Genomic DNA, 24,084 nt, shown 5'->3' with positions numbered 1-24,084 from the left:
ACGGGTGTAGTCATTTGATCCCAGCTCCACCTCTTTTCCCTTTTTTGGAATTGTCTAGGTTTGACGGAACCTGTGACACGGTCAAAATGGCAGTGGTGGCCACCTCCCATTTTGGCTCAAAAACTTATAATTGGAGTCTATGGAAACACATTGTCCAGTATATATGTTGATGGTTTTAGCTGAAAACAGCTGGACGTTTCTGGATATGTTGGAGACATTTAGCCTCTCATCTCTTCCATACTTTGGGTGTGGTCAGAAACAAAGACACTGGTTGTGCTGCAAGTCTTTTTCAGGAATTTGTCTAAATAAAGTAGAGAACATCTGAATAAATATACTTTTCATAAGGACAAAAATATAGTTTGCTTATTGACTTACACTACTAAAAATACTGCAAAGTAAAGTACTTATGATTTTTAAACTTTTTTTAATTCAAGTTTGAAACTTTTTTGGGCCCCCTGACAGCCGTGGGCCTTTAGAATCGTGCTAACCTTTCCACCCTTTACGGCGCCCCTGCCTGCAGGATTTCTGAGATATGCTTACATCATGGACTGTTATGATACTGAAATCCGTCTGCTCCGACACAATGTGTTTTATTGTGAAAAAACCGGAAATTCCTTCTGTGTGTGGTACGCGAGCTGCAGGTCCGCTTGTCTTGGAGTTTTGTTCGCACCGCGACGTCTACTGCTCCGTTAGTTCGGTTCCATATCGGAGGTTCGCTAGCGGACGTCCCGCAGCTGCAGGAACTCGTTCATGGAGGGACCGTGAGCTTTTATCGGACAGGCGCGGACCGGAAGGACAGGAGTTTCACTTTTCTCCCGGTAAGAGTTTAACTTCAGGAACGGTGTTACCGCTAACGGCCGCTGGTCACCGAATAAACACTTCGGTGGTGACCGCGATTTAGCGGTTGAGGATAAACTTAACAGTTTCTTAAAAAAACAACTTTCTGTGTAGTTTGTGGTCTTTTATCGCCGTAAGTCTTTTATTCTTGCGGCTCGTGCCTCCGTTCCCATGGTGAAGCTTCTCTGGCCCGCGAGACACTCCGAAGAGAGCCGAGAGCTCCTCCAGAATCACCGGAGCTAGCCGAATGCTGGACTCGTTCTTCGTACCGTGCGCGCGCGCGCGCGCACACACACACACACACACACACACACACACACACACAGAAGTGACATTTCCCTCATTGTTTCTAGTGGTATAGTAATAAAGCAATAGTTAATAATAAAAATAACACAACTAATAATTAGTGGCCTTGGTGGTCTGATTGTTTTTAACGCATCAAATTATCACCCACTTCTTTGTTTCACCTTTCTTATCAACTCGCACCAATTCCACATTTATTTATTTTTAGGACTTATAGTCAGACCCGGATTAAATAAATGGGCTACACCTAGCAGGCTGCATTTGTGCCGCCGCCCCCCCCCCCCCCCCAATCCTTATTTGCTCTGTTTACATTTAATCAACACCTTTAATTAAAAGATTTTCTGCAAAATACAATAGGTTACAACATTTATAAACGTTGACAAATTAATTACATGATGGAGGAAAGACATTCAAGAAGAAATAGAGGGATTTGAATGGACTGAAGCATGTTTAACAGCGCAAAAACAAGCTATAAACACACAGCTTAAATTATTACAGTATAAATTTAATACAATCTATAATCTTAAAAGAAAGTATTTTAATAAAATGAAATGTTATCTTAACTTTTGATCTTGCTTTATGCTCATTCAGGCTGTTTTTGCCTCAGCTGAATCAGAAATTCTGTGTGAATTTTCTGAGTGTGAACTTATTGTTTGTTATGCTATTTGAACATTAATAAAAATAATTGGAAAAAATGAACAAGGAAACCATTTAGCATGCTCCACTCCGGGATAATCTTCAGCCTTCCAGCATCACAGGCCTCAATAACAGCAGAAACACGACTTGACGGCATCATCCCAATCTTGTGCTGAAATAATAAAATGTATACATAAGACAGCTGTTTCAGATGTGAATATACTTGGTTTGTTTCTCATATTTCATTTCATTATAGTAGAAAGTACTGTATAGCCCTATATTATACATTTAATGTATACTGTATGCATCTTGCATTTGATTTTCAAATTCACTTTACTTATTCATAAAAACTTACATTTACAGATGCTTTCTCCTGAGTTTTGATGAGGTGAAGTCCTCGATGATGTGTTGAAAATCCAGTGCAGTTGTGAATCCATTTTCAATTTCCAACAGGGCAAAGGCATTCAGTTTTTTTCCTGTTACTGTTGCTCTCCGATGTGTTTTTACTCGTTTCAACACAGAAAATGATCTTTCTCCTGAATAGTTTGCAATCGGTAATATCAGATACATGCGAAGGCAAATGTCCACATTAGGGAAAGCATCCCTCAAGCCTAGCTCTAGGAATTTCTTGTACATGGCCATGACTGATTCTTCATCTTTTACCATTGAGATGAACCGACAAAACTAAATCTCCCACCAATGAGTTGAAGCTGAGAAGAAGTTGTAGAGATTTTGAATGAAGCCAAAAAATGAAACTGCTTAATTGCAACATTCTGCTGCACATGCACCAACTACATTAAGAGAATGTGCAGAACATGGTATTAAGTCAGCATTAGGATTTTTATTTTTTATTCTTCCGTGTTGGAGGATCAGCACCTCCAAATCTGAGACCATGGTTCTTGATCGGAAAAGGGTGGCTTGCCAACTCCGGGTCGGGGGAGAGGTCCTAGCTCAAGTGGAGGAGTTTAAGTATCTCGGGATCTTGTTCACGAGTGAGGGCAGGAGGGATCGGGAGATCAACAGGCGGATTGGTTCAGCATCTGCAGTGATGCGGGCGCTGAGCCGATCTGTCGTGGTGAAGAGGGAGCTGAGCCAGAAAGCCAGGCTCTCAATTTACCGGTTGATCTACGTCCCAATCCTCACCTATGGTCATGAGCTTTGGGTAATGATCGAAAGAACGAGATTGCGTATACAAGCGGCCGAAATGAGTTTCCTCCGTAGGGTGGCCGGGCTCAGCCTTAGAGATAGGGTGAGGAGCTCGGACATTCAGGAGGGGCTCGGAGTAGAACCGCTGCTCCTCCGGATCGAAAGGAGTCAGCTGAGGTGGTTTGGGCATCTGGTCAGGATGCCTCCTGGATGCCTCCCTGGGCAGGTGTTTCGGGCATGTCCTGCCGGCAGGAGGCCCCCGGGTCGACCCAGGACACATTGGAGAGGTTACATCTCCAATCTGGTCCGGGAACGCCTTGGGGTCCTGCCGGAGGAGCTGGTGGAGAAGGCCGGGGAGAGGACAGTCTGGAGCTCCCTAGATGGGATGCTGCCCCCGCGACCCAGACCCGGATAAGCGGAGGAAGACGACGACAACGATTTTTTATTTTTGCTTGGAGACCAGAATATTTCCCTGCCATGTTACTAGCATTGTTGTAGCTCTGCCCACGACAGTCCATCAAATCAATGTCCAGTTCTTTTAACTCAGATTTGAGTGGTTCCTCCATGTGTTCTGCAGTATGACCATGTAGTGGAATGAACTCCAAAAATCTCTCAACAGGCTCACCGCTTTTCTTCAGGACATATCGAATTATCAAAGTAAGCTGATCAACATGTGTGACGTCAGGTGTTGAGTCCACAATGATGGAGAAATACTTGCCATCTTTACCTTCTTTTACAATGGCACGCAGAACTTTCTTAGCCATCAGTTGAATAAACTCATCATAAACTGTAGAGGACAGGTAACTGGTATTTCCCCGGCCCTTGTTTCCATATCTGGCTAGATGCTCTGACAGAAGTGGATCAAAGCGACTAATTAACTCCAAGCAGCCCATAAAGTTTCCATTGTGGGGTGATCCTAGTAACTCATCATCTCCATGGAAGGGCAGACGATGTAGCACCGGTGATATATATGTATGTATGTGATACGATGTAGCACCCCCACCCCAGAGCTTGCTACCGCACCTTTGGCCCCAGAGGCAAAATGGACCTAGACGGGCCAGGAAAGGCGGAGCAGAGATGGAAAGAGAAGAAAGCTCTGGCCACAGATGCTTGCGAAGTCTAGCCTGTATGTGAACATGTTGGGAGAACTGGTTACGGTGGACCAGTTTCATTGGTGCGCAGCACATTATGCTGGGTAGGGTGGGGGACAGCGACTGTCAGGAGCTGATCGTGATGATCAGGTGCTGCTGATGAACTCATCCTTTAGGGACAGAGCAGTGCTTTGGGCTTGTACCAGTTGCGCCACCACCTCTATTTATAACCATTCAGCATACTGACACTTTTCTCTAGGGTACAGGGGGTACCGGTACATTTTCTGGGTTTTCATTAGTCGAACTCCCAGAGATCTGACAAAATACCAGTTTGTCCTCAAACACCAGTCATCCACATTCTGGCTTCATGAAGGTTTGTTTCCGGTTGGTTCGCTGGAGTATTTGACAATTAAAACTTGCGCCCACATTTTCTAAGTTAACATCTTTACTGCTCCCCTGCTTCAGCCCACTCCCCCCTCCCCCTGCGCAGTGGCCACAAACTCACCGATGCTCCTGCAGTGTCTCAGAGCTCCTGCTGATCTAAACATTGAAAGAATCATTTAATTTTCTGTTCCTCACTTCTGATTACCTTCAATGGTGTCTGTTTGTAGCAACCACCAGGTACAAAAACTAACTTGTTTTTATTTGTGTCAGGAACCGAGTTCAGAAGACCCGTGAAGACGCCAACACAGTAAAAATATATAAAAAGTCTTTATTGAAGGCAGAGGTACCTGGAGGGCAAGGCTGAAGCAGGGTCAGAGACAGGCAAGGTCCAAATGGCAGGCAGCGAGCAAGGCAGGGGTCAGGCAAAAAACAAGGTCCAGAGGGAGAGATCAGGCAGGGTGGATGGCTGGAGAACTACTGGCAGAGCTGTAATAATCTGGCCTCTGTTGACTGGATGGCTGGTTCTTTTATAGCAGGGGAAGCAGGTGAATGGGATGAGGCTGATTACAGGAGCAGGTGGAATGAATGGAGCTGATTGAAGCTGACAGAGGTTGCTGGGGAAAACAGGGCTTGGCTGGAGCTTGGTGAGAGGACAAGGTGAAATGAATGAAGGTATAATGAGGAAGTGGAGGAGGGTGAAGGACGGGAGTCATGACAGAACCCCCCCCCCCTCAAGGGCGGATACCAGACGCCCACAGGAAACCAGAGCAGGGCGGGAGGAGGGGGACCAGGAAGGAGGGCCAGAGCAGGGCGGGAGGAGGGGGGACCAGGAAGGAGGGCCAGAAGAGTCAGGGGGACTGGCAACGGGGAACCAGGAGCCGGGACTGTTGGAGCCTGGCGGGCCGGCGACGGGGAACCAGGAGCCGGGACTGTGAGAGCCTGGGGGGCCGGCGACGGGGAACCAGGAGCCGGGACTGTGAGAGCCTGGGGGGCCGGCGACGGGGAACCAGGAGCCGGGACTGTGAGAGCCTGGGGGGTCGGCGACGGGGAACCAGGAGACGGGACTGTAGGAGTGTGGTGATAGAGGACACTGGTGGACGAGGACTAAGAGGGGAAACTGGACTACGACTAAGAGGGGACACAGGAACTTCAGACTGGGGAACTTCAGACTGGGGAACTTCAGACTGGGGAACTTCAGACTGGGGAACTTCAGACTGGGGAACTTGAGGGCAGGAGGGGTCCTCTTCAGAGCAGGGGCAGGAGAGGTCCTCTTCAGAGCCTGGAGGCGTCGACCCTTGGACTGGAGCCCCTTGGACAGGCTGGACCGGAGCCCCTTGGACAGGCTGGGCCGGGACCGGGGCCTCTTGGACCTCATCCGTCGAAGCCGGATGCGATGCGTCCTCCGAGACCACCGCCGGAGCAGGGTGCGATGCGTCCTCCCGGACCACCGCCGGAGCAGGGTGCGATGCGTCCTCCCGGACCACCGCCGGAGCAGGGTGCGATGCGTCCTCCCGGACCACCGCCGGAGCAGGGTGCGATGGGTCCTCCCGGACCACCGCCGGAGCAGGGTGCGATGCGTCCTCCCGGACCACCGCCGGAGCAGGATGCGATGCGTCCTCCCGGACCACCGCCAGAGCAGGGTGCGATGCGTCCTCAGAGACCACCGCCAGAGCAGGGTGCGATGCGTCCTCAGAGACCACCGCCAGAGCAGGGTGCGATGCGTCCTCAGAGACCACCGCCAGAGCAGGGTGCGATGCGTCCTCAGAGACCACCGCCGGAGCAGGGTGCGATGCAACTACCGGGAGCACCGCCGGAGCAGGGTGCGATGCAACTACCGGGACCACCGCCGGAGCAGGGTGCGATGCGTCCACCGGGACCACCGCCGGAGCAGGGTGCGATGCGTCCACCGGGACCACCGCCGGAGCAGGATGCGATGCGTCCACCGGGACCACCGCCGGAGCAGGATGCGATGCGTCCACCGGGACCACCGCCGGAGCAGGATGCGATGCGTCCACCGGGACCACCGCCGGAGCAGGATGCGATGCGTCCACCGGGACCACCGCCGGAGCAGGATGCGACACGTTGGAGGGTTCTGGGGAAGGTGACCACCTCTCACAGCAGGTCAGACCCTCCATGGCGACATCCTTCAGTGCAGACCCATATACCCTCCGGACATAAAGGTAGTAATTACCAAGTGCTGGGACCGCTATCAACTCTGGATGGGTGGAGAAGATGACATTTAACCTATCAGCCGCCCGCAGACGTAAGTGGGGGCAGGTTGGCTTGGCAAAGACCTCCCACACAGCCTCCTCGACCATCTGCATCATTCCCTGAACAATCTCCTCCGTCGGGACCGGTCCAGAAGCAGAACATGAGGTGCCGTCCGTGGAACCCGCCGACACCAGCACGGGAGAAGGATTAACCCTCTTATCAGCTCCAGAAAACCTCCGGGACCGCCGCCGTCGTGACCTGACAGGAGGGGTTTGAGGCTGGAGCGGCGTGGTCATGAACCCGCTGCACAAGACGTTTGCAGCAGGCCTGGACAGAGGAGTGGAGCCTCTGCGTGGCTCTGGCCTGATGGCCAGCCGCGTTCCCCAGAACGGTGACTCCTGCTCCTTCTCTAGCTCCATAAACTCCAGGAGCGTGAGATCCTCCATGACAGGTACGATGAAAAAAAAGAAGGAAAAAAAATACTCCAAGTGCTGTGTCAGCATTGGGTCAGATTTTTGGCCAGATTATTCTGTCAGGAACCGAGTTCAGAAGACCCGTGAAGACGCCAACACAGTAAAAATATATAAAAAGTCTTTATTGAAGGCAGAGGTACCTGGAGGGCAAGGCTGAAGCAGGGTCAGAGACAGGCAAGGTCCAAATGGCAGGCAGCGAGCAAGGCAGGGGTCAGGCAAAAAACAAGGTCCAGAGGGAGAGATCAGGCAGGGTGGATGGCTGGAGAACTACTGGCAGAGCTGTAATAATCTGGCCTCTGTTGACTGGATGGCTGGTTCTTTTATAGCAGGGGAAGCAGGTGAATGGGATGAGGCTGATTACAGGAGCAGGTGGAATGAATGGAGCTGATTGAAGCTGACAGAGGTTGCTGGGGAAAACAGGGCTTGGCTGGAGCTTGGTGAGAGGACAAGGTGAAATGAATGAAGGTATAATGAGGAAGTGGAGGAGGGTGAAGGACGGGAGTCATGACAATTTGACTATTTTTCTGTCCAGTCCCTGTTTATTATCTTCCTGCATCTCCTCTCAATCCTAAAGAAAAACTGCTACCTAGCTTAACATTTTTCACCTCATGAGTTACCTTTGAACTGCAGTTCAAAAAGATCTACGGACCGCAAATATAGCGGAGTACGCGCAGACCACACCGATACGGTGAAGTCCCCGGAGGACAAAACGGGTGATGCGCTCCGCTTCGCAGCAGCAAAACGCATCAGGCACAAATAAAAGACAGAAACATGTTATAACATATCATTATATTTATAACATATTATAATCATACCATTAGTCAGAGATGTGTGCATCTGCAAAAGGCTCCTGCCATTGGTGAGGTTGTTCCTTTAATGTGTAAACCTAAATTACCCTAATGATACAGTCATTTAGAATCAATTTTGATCAAAGTGGACCAAATATAATACAAATAATATCTTTTCGTTGTTATTTAAGGAACAAACTAGACTTTATTTTAATATCAGGTCGTTTAACTGTAGCTAGAAACAAGTAGCGCTTGTTGCCATGGTTCAACGGAGCACAGTTCTGTTCCAAATGCCGTCCCTGTCCTCCCATACTCGGTAGAACAGACTTTCTGGTGTTTTTGCCAAGAACATACTTGTCTAGCACACAAGAACGTACAAGCATCCTTGAGTATTGAAAAATGGCCTCTGATTGGAAGGCTGGTCTGGATGGCCAGTAATGCGCATGAGCCTCTAAGAGAAAGCGGCGACTGACCCGGATGGTGACTACTGCGCATGAGCCTCAAGCAGAAGGTGAGACGGAAAAAATGCTCATAGAATAAACGTCGTGTCAATTACTAAATTTATTGTCGACTATTTTGTTTGTCGACGTCATTGTGATGCGTCGACTAATCGTGGCAACACTAAACTGAACAGCTGACTGTACATCTCATCTGGTTCTGTCATAAACCTCACCGATAGACTCAGAACCTGTGTTTAGGATGCCGGTTCTGTTGTTGCGCTCAGAGCTACTTTTTCTATTTCAGTGACCATCTGTGTGCTGTTTGTGGGATTTGTGTGTTTGGGTACAGTCAGTTTGGTCTCCAAAGGAAGAACCCTGCTCCCATTTGGGTTTTCTTCCAGAGTTCTGATCAGAGATCTGGTAGAAAACACAAGAGACTAAGAACTCCTCCCTGAGGGATGCCACAACGTCGCTAACATAGAACCTTTTACTTTGAACCTGTAGTGACTCTTGGCTGACAGCTTCTCTGTACTTCCTGTCAAATGAAGTCTACCTGTGTCCTGTCAGGTGATAGGCCGGCAGCGTGATGTGTCCTGATGGAAGAGGAGGAGGAGCACAGTCGTTATGTTGCACAACTAAAAGCTGAGTTTGACAGCTGTGACACGACGGCCACCGGATTTCTGGACCGGGACGAGCTGACGGTGCTCTGCAGAAAACTGCAGCTGGATGCACATCTGGCTCTGCTGCTTGACACACTTCTGGGACCACAGACATATGGCAGGGTAAAACATAGGCACTAGCAGGTTCATGCAGATGTCTTTATAAAGAATTTATGACTGAAACCATTTTTGTTTCTGATATTAACAATGTTCACTACAATGCTGCAGGTGTGTGTGTGTGTGTGTGTGTGTGTGTGTGTCATTCAGGTGAACTTTGAGGAGTTTAAGGAAGGCTTCATCTCCGTTCTGTCTCGCTCTCTGGATTTCAGCACCTCAGAGGACAACAGCAGCTACCTGGAGCCAGGTGAGACTAGATGGGTCATGTGATCTGTTGCGTCTGGTTCTGATACTCAGGATTCCTGTGTAACAGTCCAACTGCTGTCTTGGTGTCTAGTTCTGAGGTTCTGCTGTGATTCAGTATCCAGCTGACGTAACAGAAGTCTCCTCCTCCTCTCTACAGCTATTCCAGAGGAGGTGAAACCAAAGTTTATAAAGGGGACGAAGTGTTATGGTCGCCGCTCTCATCCTGACGGTAAACCTGACGGAGTTCTGACCCGTGACCAGGATGATTCTCCTCTGTCCAGAACAGAAACTGCTGACCCCTCACCGCCCAGCGTCCGTCGGGCCAAGCTGAGGCGGGCCACATCTCTGGAGAGTGTGGAGGTGAGATGGAGGCTGGCTCTGTTTGTTTGAGATGCTTTATGAAGATAACTGGTTTTAGATGTAAGTGGACTGGGACCAGTCAGGGTCTTTCCCCACCAAAGGTGTTAAATCTGACCTCTGACCTCCTCACCATAAGTGGAGGTGGGTGGAGCTTGGATCAAATATCCAGACGAGCTTCAGTTGGCATAAATGCTGGGGGTGGTGGTTTTCAGGGCGGTTGAGCTTTTTCAGGAAGTGGGATTGTGAGGAATGTGGCTGCTGGCGGACTGGGAGCTGATTTGGCTGCCCCTGTCTGGTAGTTTCCCTTGCTTTCCAGATGTTTGGTTTTCAGGCAGCAAACTGCTGGATTTACCTTGTTTCATGTCTGCTCCTCCTCCTGGCTTCCACAATCCACCAGCTGCAGGCTGGGTTCAGCTCTAATCAGAAGTTTATGTTGCTGTTGCCTGGTAACCACACACTAGACAGTGCTGGATGCTGTCACCATGGTTACTGTTGTTTACATGTTGGAACCTCATGTGCTAGATCTGAGCTGGATTCTGTTCAGCTAAAAGGACCTGATCCTGGACCAGCTTTTGTGTTTTCATATAAGAGCAGATTAAAACTTAGTCTCTCTCTCTCTCTTGTCCAGTTGCTGAAGCCTAGTAAACACTCACAGTTTTTAGATGGTTACATAAAGGGCTCAGAGATGCCTGGACTGGGCTTCAGAAACTTGCTTCAGTTCTGCTGGTTCTGATTAAATGTTGCATGCAAGAACAGACTTCCTATTGCAGAAGTGAGTCAACAGAACCTTTCTGCTGAAATGGACGAGGCACCTTGTCCTACATGTAACCATGAATATATAAATATATATAAAACCACTTAAACATTCTCCCTCTCCTGATAATAACATTTGACTCTCTTTGACATTGAATATGCTAATACTAGTTTACCCTTTAATTATAGATTCACTAGGATAAATACAATAAAGTGTATCTCTCACTAAATAGAATATTTACTAAGAAATCACAATGTAACCATAGAAACACTTAATGGTATGTTATGTGTGTGTGCAGGGTTTTTCCTGCGTTCAAATTTGCGTGGCAGCCGCCTCCAGCTAATTTTGTGCCGCCCCAGCCTGATTTCACTCTGCCCCCAGCTAAATGGATGTTATTTTAACTGCAGTTGCAGCGTTGCACCACTACAGGGGCGCTGTATCAGCAGCGGTGCACCAAAAAGCGCTAAAACCGCTGCAGAAAAAGATCAAAAATTGCTTTTCTCGCTAGTTACATATCTATGGGTTGTGCTACTGACATCCTGATTTTCCCCCAGGCTCTTCCATATATATCAGAGCAGGGCTGTACAGTGCGACAAACAAAACTGTCTGTGTGTGTCTGTTTATTTTTAAACGTATCACTGGTGCTACATCTTTGAATTACTATTTACCCCAGAACTTTATTGAACAAAAGTAAGTTACGTGTAAGAAAAATGCTTTTTACTGGCACACAGTGTGGTCATCTGGCAGCAGTGGAGGAAAATAAAAGAAACGGCAAAGGCACAAAGGCACAACCGGCCCAAAGTTTGGGATCCAAAGTGCAGCTACACGCAGATTGGCTAATGCTAAAACTAGCGTGTAGCAGTCTCACGACCAAGTGGCGCACAAAAAATATATGATGATGGTAAAACTAAGAAAGAGTAAACTCTACAAGCGGATGAAAAGTCCCCACCATCCTGTTAATTCTGCATCCTGCTGCGCTATGGATCAGAACCGCTACAGATACATTACTGATGGCGCAGGATGTCACAAACTCCTCCAGCTGACTTCATTCCAATCATTCCTGGCACCAACGTGGCGGCTGACATCATCACGCCGACTCTACTTAAGGAAGTGCCGGCGTTTCATTCATTGCTCAGTCATCGTTCTCACCAGACTTTGTTCCGAGTCTCCAGGCTTACCAGCCCTCTAAACCTTCAAACTAAACCTTCAGGAGATAACCATGCTGGTTATTTCCATCACTCCGCGTCTGGGCAACAGATCCTCTCAGTCACGCTTCAGATCTGCCAACGAACCTGACACAGGAAGTATGGCGAGCCGTTGTAGTATGTAATTCAAAACGCTTCTATCTTTGAACATCATTTAAACTGGATTATTGCCAACCCGTACTTAATATACATGCCACCTTTACATTGTTAGCAGCAGAAATTAAATGTTATTACCATTTTCAATACAAATGCATGTTAATGAAATGCATTATATTTTACTGGATATCTTTGTGTTATTTTGTCTAAGATGAGTGTTATTAATACAAACCTAAAATGTTACTGAAATGTAGGTCAAAATTTTACAATTATTTTTAACTATAACTATCAGATGGGAAAAGGAAACTAAACACCAATTTAATACATATTATTGAGCCTTTTATACTATTTTGCCTTTAAAAAAGTGAGACAGTTGAATGCACAGAGTAAGTATGTGCTGGCGCATGGTCAGGATGCTACCACCTCTGCCTCAATTTGAGCCAGGAAAAACCCTGGTGTGTGTGTGTGTGTGTGTGTGTGTGTGTGTGTGTGTGTGTGTGTGTGTGTGTGTGTGTGTGTGTGTGTGTTTATGCATGTGTCTTCTCTGCCTTCTGCATCCCCAGTGAGTCAAGGTGGATGGCTGCTTATACTGAGCCAGGATCCTCTGAATGTTTCTTCCAGTTTTTTTTTATTTGAATTTTTTTAACCCTTATTAACCAGATGAATGGACTGAGAACTCATTCTCATTTATGACGTTCTGGCCAAGAGGCAGCAGCAACAGACACATAGTTAGCTTTACATCAAAGAAAACTGGTAAGATAAAAACATACAAGATCAAAATAAGATAAAACTGTTAAAAGTTTTAGAAGCAGTCCTATAAATGATGTCACCATAATCTAAGATGGAAGGATTGTCATTTTGACCAAGGTTTGCTTTGCAGAATGAGTAAAGGATGACCTGTTGCTATAGAAACCCAATTCTTGACTTGTCACGAGCGAGCAGGTGAGGTGAGCGGAGGTGAGGATCCAAATGCAGAGGAAGCAGACAGGCAGGCAAAAAGACAGGAACATTTAAAGGGTTTTAATGAAAACACCCAGGACATCGAAACAATGATCTAACAAGACAAACAGGACTGAGAGGGTTTAAATACAGGAGGAGCTGGGATCTTGAGTGATTGGGAGACGAGAGGCAGGTGGGAGCAAAGCGAAGCCGCTGCAGGCCGGGCTGCTGACTGGACTGAAAACACCTCTGGGAGAACCAGGGAGGATAGAGTGTCCAGCTGGAACTCCTGGAGGCTGAGGAGTTGACGGAGCCAGACCAGCTCCACTTGGAGATGAGACGAGAGGCAGGTGGGAGCAATTAACATGGATACAGGACTGAACAAAATGGGGAGACAGGACAGGTTGTGACAACTTGACTTTTGAAAGTAATGAATTCATGTGAATGCCAGATGAAAGTTGGCTGTCTAGCCAGATACCCAGATACTTATAGGAACTGACTAGTAAGTTACTAGTTACTAAGTAAGTTACGGTTGAAGATAATGAACTTTGGTTTACTTGTGTTCAAATGAAGATAAAGGTTGGAGAAGGCATGTTGAAGACAATTAAAGTTGTGCTGCAGGGAGGACAAAGCTGTGTTCAAGGAAGAACTGCATGCATATAAATGTATATGAGAACTGTCAACAGCATGAACAATGTTCTTAATATAGATTCTGAATAAGGCTGGGCCCAGTATCCACCCTTGAGGAACGCCCATAGATAGAGGTAGAGGAGCAGATTGGTAACCCTCTGTTCTCACTGGCGTACGACCTACGATATAACTTCTGAACCATGCCATGGATGTCTGAGATAGTCTTAAATGTTTGAGTCTACTGAGTAAGATGTTATGGTCTACAGAGCCAAAGGCTTTAGCCAAGTCAACAAACACAGCTACACAATATTCCTTAATGTCAATGGCACATATGATGTCATTAAGCACTAAAGGTGTTGCAGACACATCCATGGCCAGTGCTGAAGCCAGAATGCATGGGGGTAATAATACTGCCGGATTCCAGATAGTGAGTTAGCTGTTTGTTGGTTAACTTTTCAATGACTTTAGAGAGACAAGGCAGGATAGAGATAGGCCTATAACAGCTTAGGTCTGAATGGTCTCCCCCTTTAAAAAGCGGAGTAACTGAAGCAAGTTTCCAGTCCTGCAGAAATGCACCAGTTTGTATGGACAGATTAAATAGATGGGTAATAGGTGCAGCAATAACACATGCTACTGTTTTCAGAAAGAAAGGGTCAAGAGTATCCAGTCTGGCAGATTTTATGAGGATCTACCTGAGTAACTCGCCGTCAATTACCTTATTTACCTGAAACAACTGAATGGAGAAACAGGAACTGGTGTGGAGAGGGAATCATTGCATATAGCTGAGTCGAGATCAGAGACCAAGTCGTGTGAAGCTGGAGCTAAGGCATGACCAGACTTGATAAAGTGATTATTGAAGGAATTTACTAGTTTACTTTTATCAGAGACAACGATGCCCTCAGATCTGATTGAATTTGGCAGATGTGAGGACTTGTTAGTACTTTCCATAGTCTTGACAGTCTGCCAGAACTGTTTGGGTCAGAACTACTCCTCAGAAACTGGTTCTTATAATATTCAGATTTTGCTTTTCAGGTTGACCGGGTACATTTGTTCCTTATAGAGCTGAAGGATTGCCAGTCCCTGATAATATTGGATGCTTTTGATCTTTGCCAAGATTGATGTTTTAGACCATTCAGTTCTGAAAGTTCAGTGTTGATCCAGGGACTGAAACAATTTTAACTCTGTTTTAAAGGAGCGTGTCCATCTAAAATTGAGATAAAGGAGTTTTTGAAATGTGTCCAAGCATCCTTGACAGTAGGAATGAGGCTAATTCTATGCCTTTGTTCTTTGGCTAAGTCACGTAAAAAGACCTGCTCATTGAAGTTCTTTAGCATTCGTTTACTGAAAATTAGGGGAGGTTGTTTAATGCTTGTACCATTGCGGACACAAGCAGTAATACAATGGTTACTAAGGCTGATAGGTAATTTAATTTTCCCATATTACCTTAAAGGACGACTCACCCAGAGAGAGAGAGTAAATTGATTATTTGTAATGTCCATGTCTGTGGCTCAACCAGCCCCCACTCTGCTCCAGCCCCAAAGCCTTCACCTCACCAGCTCTGCATACCTGCATTCTCCAATTATCTGTTAGATAATATTTAACCTCCATAACTGGAACCTGAAATAAACACACATGACATCAAGGAAGACAGTTTACCCTGAGTCCCCAAAACATGGAGAGTTAACACCGAGAAACCTCCTCCGAGGCTTCCCCACGTCACTCCCGTGTGCTCCCAGCTCGTCAGGGGCTTTATTCACCAAGGATGGGGGAGAAGGCGGGCCTTCTCAGGTTACAGAGGTACAGTTTTCTTACAATCAACATCCTTGCTCAACCTTTCATGAACAGCAACAGTTGGCCATCTTTTAGGCCTCAAAAAGGTACAATTATAAAAATACCCAACAAAGGCTTTGGCTGAAAACTGAAGATGAGTATTTTGTTGGTCTGTTGGTGAGAATTATATCGATAAATGTTCCATTATCGAAGGACTTACTGGTAAATCTAGTCAGAGACAACACTGACACTGGCTTTTATATTTTTATAATTTGTATTGCACAGTTTTTAATTGCTTTTATTTGTCTGTTTTTGTTTTTACTGATTTTTATTCAATATGTTGTTTTTATTATTACTCGGTTTTTTATGTCCTGTTCAGCACCTTGGGCCTCCGCTAAGGTGGTAGAAGGTGCTTTATAAATGAATTTGTTGTGCAATATCGATTCAGTTTCAATCTGGGAGAGGTTTAATTTAGCATCATCTGAAGTTGCAGGAAGTAAACAGCTTGAGCACGTCCCAGTTCAGATCACCTAATAACAGAATTGAGAGGAGGTGTAAGGGGCAGTGAGGATTTCCTTTTTCCACCTTCGGAATATTGCTAAGATTAGAAGCATCCTTTCCAAGAGTGATGCTGAAAAACTAGTTCATGCATTTATTACATCAAGACTGGATTACTGTAATTCATTACTCTCAGGAAGTCCACAGAATGTAGTTAAAAGTCTTCAGTTTGTCCTAAATGCTGCAGCTAGAGTTCTGATGATAATTAAAAACAGAGATCATATCTCTCCTGTCTTAGCTTCCCTACATTGGCTGCCTGTTAAATTCAGAATAGATTTTAAGATCCTCCATCTCACAAATAAAGCTCTTAATAATCAAGCTCCATCATACATCAGTGATCTGATTGTTCCATACGTTCCTAACCGAGCACTTCGCTCTCAGACTGCAGGTTTACTGGTGGTTCCCAGAATATCTAAAATTAGGATGGGAGGCAGATCATTTAGTTATCAGGCTCCTCTCCTGTGGAACCAGCTCCCAGCTTTAATCCATGAGGCAGACACCTTGTCTACTTTTAAGACGAGGCTTAAAACATTTTTATTTGATAGGGCCTATGGTTAAAATCTGATGTTAGCCTAGATCTGGACAAGTGGGGGAGTAGAGGAAGGTGGAGTGTACAGTCGGTAAAGACGGCTCTCCCTTGCCCTGCCCCCAACATGCCTCCATCTAAAAGGCTAGGTTATCCAGAGTTATCTCTGTAGTTACCGTAAATCCTCTAATACAGGCCCGGGCCTGTATTTGACTCAAGCTCATCAAGCTCCAGGCCTTTATTGGAAGGAGGACCAGAATTAGAGGCAGGCCTCAATTTCTATTTGAGCAAGATGAACTAATGGTTTGCTGGAGTTTTTGACAATTAAAATTGCGCCCACATTTTCAAAGTTAAACACATTTCTTTTAACAACGGTAGTTTCTGCTTCAGCCCTCTCCCCCCTCCCCCTGCGCAGCGGCCGCAAACTCACTGATGCGCCTGCAGCCTCTCAGAGTTCCTCCTGCTCTAAACATTAAAATAATTATTTCATTTTCTGTTCCTCACTTCTGATTACCTTCAGTGGTGTCTGTTTGTTGCAACCACCAGGTACAAAAACTAACTTGTTTTTATTTGACTGTTTTTCTGTCCTGTCTCTGTTTAGTATCTTCCTGCATCTCCTCTCAATCCTAAAGAAAAACTGCTACCTGGGTTCATATATATTCACCTTATGAGTTACATTTGAACTGCAGTTCTAAAAGATCTACCGACCGCAAAAACAGTGGAGTGCTCGCCGGCCACATCAGTTAGGTGCGTCACCGAGGACAAAACCGGTGATGCGCCCCGATCCGCAGCAGCGAAACGCATCAGGCACAAATAAAAGACAGAAAACATAAAAGGAAATGAGCTGACATGAACGATCGCGTGTTAAATTAGTTTCTGAGGTGGCGACACCTGATTTGATAATGTTACTGTGGCCGTGCTCAGGACGCAGATGTCTGGAGCGCATCAACAATCAGAGCTTTGCATGCGCAAGCTGGTTAAGGTTAGGATGGGGTGAGGGGAAGGTTAAATTGCAAGAGGGTAAACGTCACAATTTGGTTAAATGTCCGTTTTATGGCGGGTGTCAGTGCTGACGCTCTGGCACAGTGCGTTGCCTCCCGACGCGCAGGAGCTTGTCACCTGCTGACAGCAGGCTGCTGTCTTTTACGTGGACTGCATCTTGCCGGTCATTATCACGTGACAGCAACTAGTCGATGACAGGCATAACAAGTCACTGTAGAGCGGTGAAGTCGACTAGTGACTAGTTCATACAACCCCTGCTACTGCTCCCCAGTGTTCTGCAGCATAATCAGCACGTTCTCTTTGAACTTGATATCAAATTTTTGTCTCCTCTTCGTCTCCGCACGGTTAAAGTTACCCTCGCGGTCTATCACTGGCAAATCAAAAGTGAGACGGATGACACAACCGCCCCCTGTACTTGCCTGTTACCACATTCCACCCGGCCACAATAAAAAAACGGACATTATTCACCTCCGCCGACTCAGACACCGGCCAAAATATGATACCCGGCAGTTAATTAAATACAGGCTAATATTAGAGGATTTACGATATGCTGCTATAGGCTTAGACTGCTGGAGGATACACTGACCACTTTCCACACTCTACTACTTTCTTCTACAATCTGCTCTTTAACTGTATTATTTCCTGCAATTTCAGCTGTTAACTATTTTTTCTCTAAGTGTTTTTCTCCCCAGAAGAAGCTACAATGTGTTCTGCTGAGCTGTGGTGGCCTCATGGAGGGGGCCATCGTCTAGCACACTACTGCTAACCACTTAAACATTCTCCCTCTCCTGATAATAACATTTTGCTTTCCTTGACGTTGGATGTGCTACTGCTAGTTTACCCGTTTAATTATAGATCCACTAGGATAAATACAATAAAGTTTATCTCTCGCCAAATAGAATATTTACTAAGAAATCACAATGTAACCATAGACACATTGCTTGGTGTGTGTGTGTGTGTGTGTGTGTGTGTGTGTGTGTGTGTAGGTTTCTTCCTGTTATAAGGGAGTTTTCCTCTCCACAGTCGCTAAATGCTTGCATAGTATGAGGATTGCTGTAAAGTCACTGACACTAGTCAGTGACTTGATGCAATTTGCTGGGTTCCTTATATAGGAAACATTTTTTCTGATTGGCTTAATGAACTGACCTGAATTGGAATGTTTATTATGTGAAGTGCCTTGAGATGACTCTTGTTGTGATTTGGCGCTATATAAATAAAATTGAATTGAAATGAATTGAATTTAGATCAGACAGGGCACAGGCAGAGGCAGATGGGGGCCTGTAACAGCCAGCAACAACCAAAGAGTAGTTTTAAGAGCTTGGTTTTCAGTAACAGCAGCTCAAACTGTTTAGGCAAGGATGTAGATACCATGATTGAACATTGTAAATGCTCCTTACTGTAAATAGCGCCCCCCCCCCCCCCCCCCCCCCCCCCCCAGCAGCTCAGGTGGTAGAGCGGGTTGCCTCATGATCGGAGGGTCATGGGTTCGATTCCAGCTCCTGCCAGGGGTATTCTGCTGTTGTGTCCTTGGGCAAGACACTTCACCCAACTTGCCTGTGTTAGTGGTGGTCAGAGGGGCCGACGGCGCCAAATGGCAGCCTCGCCTCTGTCAGACCTCCCCAGGGCGGCTGTAGCTACAAGTAGCTTACCATCACTAGCAGTGTGTGAATGTGAGAGTGTGTGAAAGCGTCTTTGGGCGTCTAGAAAAGCGCTATATAAGTTCAATGCATTATTATTATTATCCTGACTAATCAAATCATAACCATTATTATATGCTGATAAGGGTTGGGCATCGTTTGGTTTTGAACGATTCTGATTCCAATTCCTTGTTTCACAGACAGCTGGTGTGATCAGCTCTGAAAAGTGTTGATCACAATTTGGAGATCACGTATATTTTTCATGGAGATCGGCCGCGGATTTCTCTTCCGGTTGGCATTCTAGGAATCAAAACTAGGAATCAAATAGGGCTGCACAATATATCGAAAATGATCGTCATCGCGATAACAGGACATGCGATAGGCCCATCGCAAAGCACGTCAAAAACAGCGATAAATGTTTGGTTCAAACATTTCCATCCGTGTCATACATCAGCTTTTTGTAAACCAGCTCTGTTTTTTACGCAGAAGTATTATTTGACCAATCAAATGTAGCCCTTCTGATATGCGGCCAATCAGTTGGGTCCGTTCACGTAGTACGCCCGCCCCCTACGTAGACCCTTACCCCAAAATTCCACTATCTCCGCTCCGCCACCGCTTTCTGCTGACGCTCGCTTCCCTTCTTCGTCATGCTGGCTCAGATTAACGAACGCACTTTGTGCTGAGGTTTCTGGAATCGGTGCTGCTTTCAAACATGAACGTGAGTCCGCTCGTCAGCTGATAATAACCGGGCTGACTCCGACACGTGCCGGTGAACCAACCCACCGTTAGCCCCAGGCTCCAGTTAGCTTCCAGCTAAAAGGCTACAGCACTCTCCTCCCAGTCCCACCCTGCTAAAGAGGGCCTGGAAAAGTTCCCCTACACATCAAAGTGATTTTTCATTTATGAGCTTTTATAACCTTGTTAATCAGGATAGTTGATTTGCTGCTGCACATAAACTGTCAGTCAGAAGCTCTGCTAGCCAGTTATCTTAAGAGGAGCTAGTTCAATTTGTTAGCTTGTTATCAGAATCATAGTTGCAGTTTCATCATCTGAGCTGCTTTTTAAGATCCAGGTAAACTTGTTCAATTTGGGGTTAAAAACAAACATTTTCACATATTTTCCATGTAGTTTTTTTTTTTTTGCCAGTTCCTCTTCTGACAGGTAGACAATTGTTTTTCTCTTTCCCTCAGAAAATCTTAATATTCTCCTAGTTTGGCCCAGCACAGTTCACTTCCCAATTACAGCAACAGCCTTATATCATAACCACATAAGTGGAGAAAATGTTCAGTAGCAATGAGAGCATTTGCTGTTGCATTTAAGTGATGTTAACTATTATTTAACATTTAAACTTATTTTCAGATATTTGTATTTATTCAAAAACCCTGGTAAGGGATGTTTTTCTGTATTTGGAGCATCAGAAAAAGTTTTATGGTGGAGGTGATGTTTTAAAGTCACTGAGAAACTGCATGCATGCAGTTTGTTGTTTTGCTGCTAATACAGTAGCAGGTGCAGCTGCATAGTTTTGCAATAAAAATGTTATGTTGTAATGGAATTCATGCATTAGTTTTTGTTTGTTTTGAACCTAGAGCAGCCGTCACGCGCCAGACGACATCAACCCTGCATACTTTAGTATTTGTTCATTTATCGTGAGTAATATCGATATCGCAATATTAAAGGTGTAGCAATCGATGTTTCTGAAGAACCGCCCACTATAAAACGCTTGCTGCTTGCAGGAAGGCATTTTTGAAAAACATTTATGTTTACCTATGTAACATTCATATGAAACTGTTCTAATACAACAAAGTACTTTCCATTAATAAATTATGAAATAACAATAATACAAATACCTAACGCAAATGCCATATTCCAGGTCTTCTGCTTCTTCTTCAGCTGGGATTTCGTCCTCTGAAAAAGCTAATTCATCGTTCTCATCTGACGATGACAGTGAATGTATCTCTGTATCAGGAGTCCAAGTAGCATCTAATGTGTCATCCCAGTCAATTCTAATGAAAGACATAGACCAAACAACAGAACTGATTTTTTACTATTGTATACTATCAAGACAAACATATTTTTCCCATCAACAACATGCCACAGGACATTGCTCCAGACAAAAATAACATGTGCACATAACCATAAGCCTCCATAGCATTAAAACCTACACAGAATTTTATAGATTGTTGTAGGTATCCTCATCTATGTCGACTGTATGTACAATAGCTGAGGCCCTAGGAAATATATTATTTTGGTCATAATTTAATCATAAAATAGGTAGTGATCTACAAAGTTACTACCCCGTACTATATGCACTGATTTTACCTTTCTTTCTCTTGAGGAATAGTTTCTTCATCACAACTGGCCATTTGTTGAACCCCCTCGACAGAGAAATCAGCTTCTCTGTAATTCACACACACGCACACACATACAAATAAATACACAGCTAACACATGATAATTGGTAAGCCCTTTTCTGTTCAACATTCCTACGCACATGCACCACTCAGTTTGTTTGCTGGGAACTTACTGATCCGACAGTGAATCCTGACTTGTCGATACATCTGGAGGCTTTGGTCTTGGCCACTGAGTGTGAGTCAGCGGTGTGGAGGTGATATTATCATAGCTGTAACAAATATAGAATTTTAAACATATTAGTTCTTTGTTTATATAAAATCCAAATATAACAGATATTTACGGCAGCGTAGAGCTGCCACCCTACGCAAAATAAAATTGGAGCGATATCACGTTATAACATATTAACTTTATTGTTCTAACAATATAACTTTCACGTTTGTACAATATAATTATCACGTTTGTACAATATAAATATCACGTTTGTACAATATAACTTTCACGTTTGTACAATATAAATATCATGTTCATACAATATAATTATGACATTCGTACAATATAATTATGACATTCGTACAATATAATTATCACGTTTGTACAATATAATTATCACGTTTGTACAATATAATTATCACGTTTGTACAATATAATTATCACGTTTGTACAAAATAAATATCACGTTCATACAATATAATTATCGTTTCACACGAAACGACACACGACAGAGAGCTGGCAGATCATCTCCCGGAAACATGGCCTCAAACACAGACACCCCACTTCTGAGATTTTTACGGAACCGTGGTGTACCTGAAGACTGTCTCTTACGAATGCTACAAGATGGTGTAAGTGCTCTCTTTCAAGGAACATTTGTAAACTTTTAAGCAGGTGTGCTTGAAACGTGTGCCGTGCTATTTTAGTAAGTAACTTACTAGAGCCAAGCCAAAGGGATCACAATTCGCCCACTTTGGAGCACGTTTGGTTATTTAACGGTGTCTAAATCACCATCTTTAAACTTAAAACGCCGAAAAAAGACTGCGGTCAAGTGAGCCGTCGTTCGTCTGGCCTTGGTCAAGTGAGCCGCAGCTAGAATTGAAGTGCGCGTTTATACGGTAGTTTATGGTAACACCGTCTGCAGGAGAAGAGCTGAGTTGAGCGACAGAATGGGCTGAAATCAGGATGACAGAACTGCTAAATGTGCCTTATTGATACACACATACTAAGTACCTCAAGTACTACCAATTACTACTAGGCTTTTCTTAACTGTCCGTTTACGAATCTTTGTAAAAACACGAACCAAGTTGGCTTTTACTTTGAACTCTCCTTAGCTAAAAAAAGGAAAACCCGTTTCTTTACGAGTTCTCATGAGGGCTGATTTGACCAGGAAAGATATGTAAAACATTGATTTAGCTTTTTCCAAATGAACTGAGCGTTTAATTTTCTGTAGAATAAATGATGTGGAGCATCTAATAACACTGCTGGCACAGATTGAGGATAAAAATAATAGAATTTCATAGAATGGCATGACAAATCATTGTCATAGCACAAGTAAAAATTACATTCAGCTTCATTAATTAAATGTATTGTGACTGGCAGTAGGTATCTCTTTGTAAAGTAATAAATGTCTCTGTTATTTCAGATTGATGCCACAGTGATTGATTTCATGGATGATAAGACCCTGTCTGGTTACATCCCAACATATGGTGATAGGATAGCTGCAAGACGGTTCTGTTTGGATAATAATGATGCAAGGACAAAGGAATCAAGAAAAAACTCATTTCTTGAACAATTGAAGAAAAAGATGGGCATCGATGAAAATGGGAAGAACCCCGATCATGATGATAAGTTATCTTGTAAGAGAAAAAGAACATATGCACAAAACAACAAATGGGCTCAGAAAAAGACTAGAAAAATTGAGCTGGGCTGGATCCATGAAGGTAAGTGTAACCGGATTACAGGATACAATAAGATAATTAAAAGAAAAAATAAACAAATGGGCCAATAATTAGGTTCGGGGAGAATTGGAGGTTGTTTAAGAATGACTGGAGTCACGGGTATAGCATGAAACGGTTTATATACTAAATTTTAATAATAATGGGAAATATAACACATAAAGATAACACACAAAAACAGATGAAAACAATCGACAATAGTAAAATGCTCGGTATGAGATTTGATCATATGAGTCACAAATCAGCCGGCGTCAAGTCAAATCCCCACGCTTGGGGTGAAAGTCAGAGTCCGGTGGTGCGATTTTTTCCTACCGCACCGTTGAGATTGTTCACAGAAGAGAGCAGTCTGCTCTTCAGTTACTTGAGATGTCCTGGTTCGTTCAGTGGTTAAGGCTCGCCATCTCCCTCGTCAGGAAGAAATCCAGTTCTCGTTCCAAGTGAGTGATCATAGGAGTCGGGATCAAACCCAAGGAAAAAAAAACCCAGCCTGTAAACAACAGGACTGTTAGCGAGTTGGCATCGACCCTTCTCGTCACATCACAGCATAAAGTCTTACAGACTTAAACAAATGCTTCACTCTATTGGCATAGCCAATCATGTTTGGGTTCACAGTTCAACTAACATAACATCAATTTGATTGTCTATTAAAATAATTCTCAGTAGCTCTGGAAATATAATTACATATGACAACAATTGTTCAGCTCAATAGGCTCAGTTAGATTCTATTACTCTACACTATTCAACAAGAAATACATTCATGACAACAAGGATACATTTAGTTGTGTTTCTATACAGCATTGTGACACCTTGTATATCTGTAACACAATAAATAAATAAATAAATAAATAAATAAATAAATAAATAAAATGTTCTATAACAAAATTCAACAAAATATAAATTCTGGTCCTTTGGTCCACCTTTGTAAAATAATTCCTCCCTAATCAGTTAGCTTTTATTTATTTTTATTTATCTATTTTTT

At 44.4% G+C, this 24,084-nt stretch overlaps 1 protein-coding gene across 7 annotated transcripts in view; it reads left to right on the top strand.

The window, feature by feature from the left end:
- The first annotated feature begins 626 nt into the window (after positions 1 to 626).
- ninl (ninein-like) overlaps positions 627 to 24,084 on the top strand; it is a 100,062-nt gene continuing 76,604 nt past the window's right edge. For all 7 annotated transcript variants that reach the window (XM_054735122.2, XM_054735119.2, XM_054735118.2 and 4 more), the window contains exons 1-4: positions 627 to 818; positions 8,877 to 9,091; positions 9,236 to 9,332; positions 9,489 to 9,691. In XM_054735122.2, coding sequence (XP_054591097.2) covers positions 8,906 to 9,091; positions 9,236 to 9,332; positions 9,489 to 9,691 — 486 coding nt within the window. In that variant the 5' untranslated portion in view covers positions 627 to 818; positions 8,877 to 8,905. The remainder of the gene's footprint in view (positions 819 to 8,876; positions 9,092 to 9,235; positions 9,333 to 9,488; positions 9,692 to 24,084) is intronic.

This window comes from Nothobranchius furzeri, chromosome 12 (genome assembly GCF_043380555.1).
Source record: "Nothobranchius furzeri strain GRZ-AD chromosome 12, NfurGRZ-RIMD1, whole genome shotgun sequence".
Classification (NCBI taxonomy): Eukaryota; Metazoa; Chordata; class Actinopteri; order Cyprinodontiformes; family Nothobranchiidae; genus Nothobranchius; species Nothobranchius furzeri.
The sequence above is the reverse complement of the archived record's forward strand: the minus strand, read 5'-3'. Positions and strand labels throughout refer to the sequence as shown.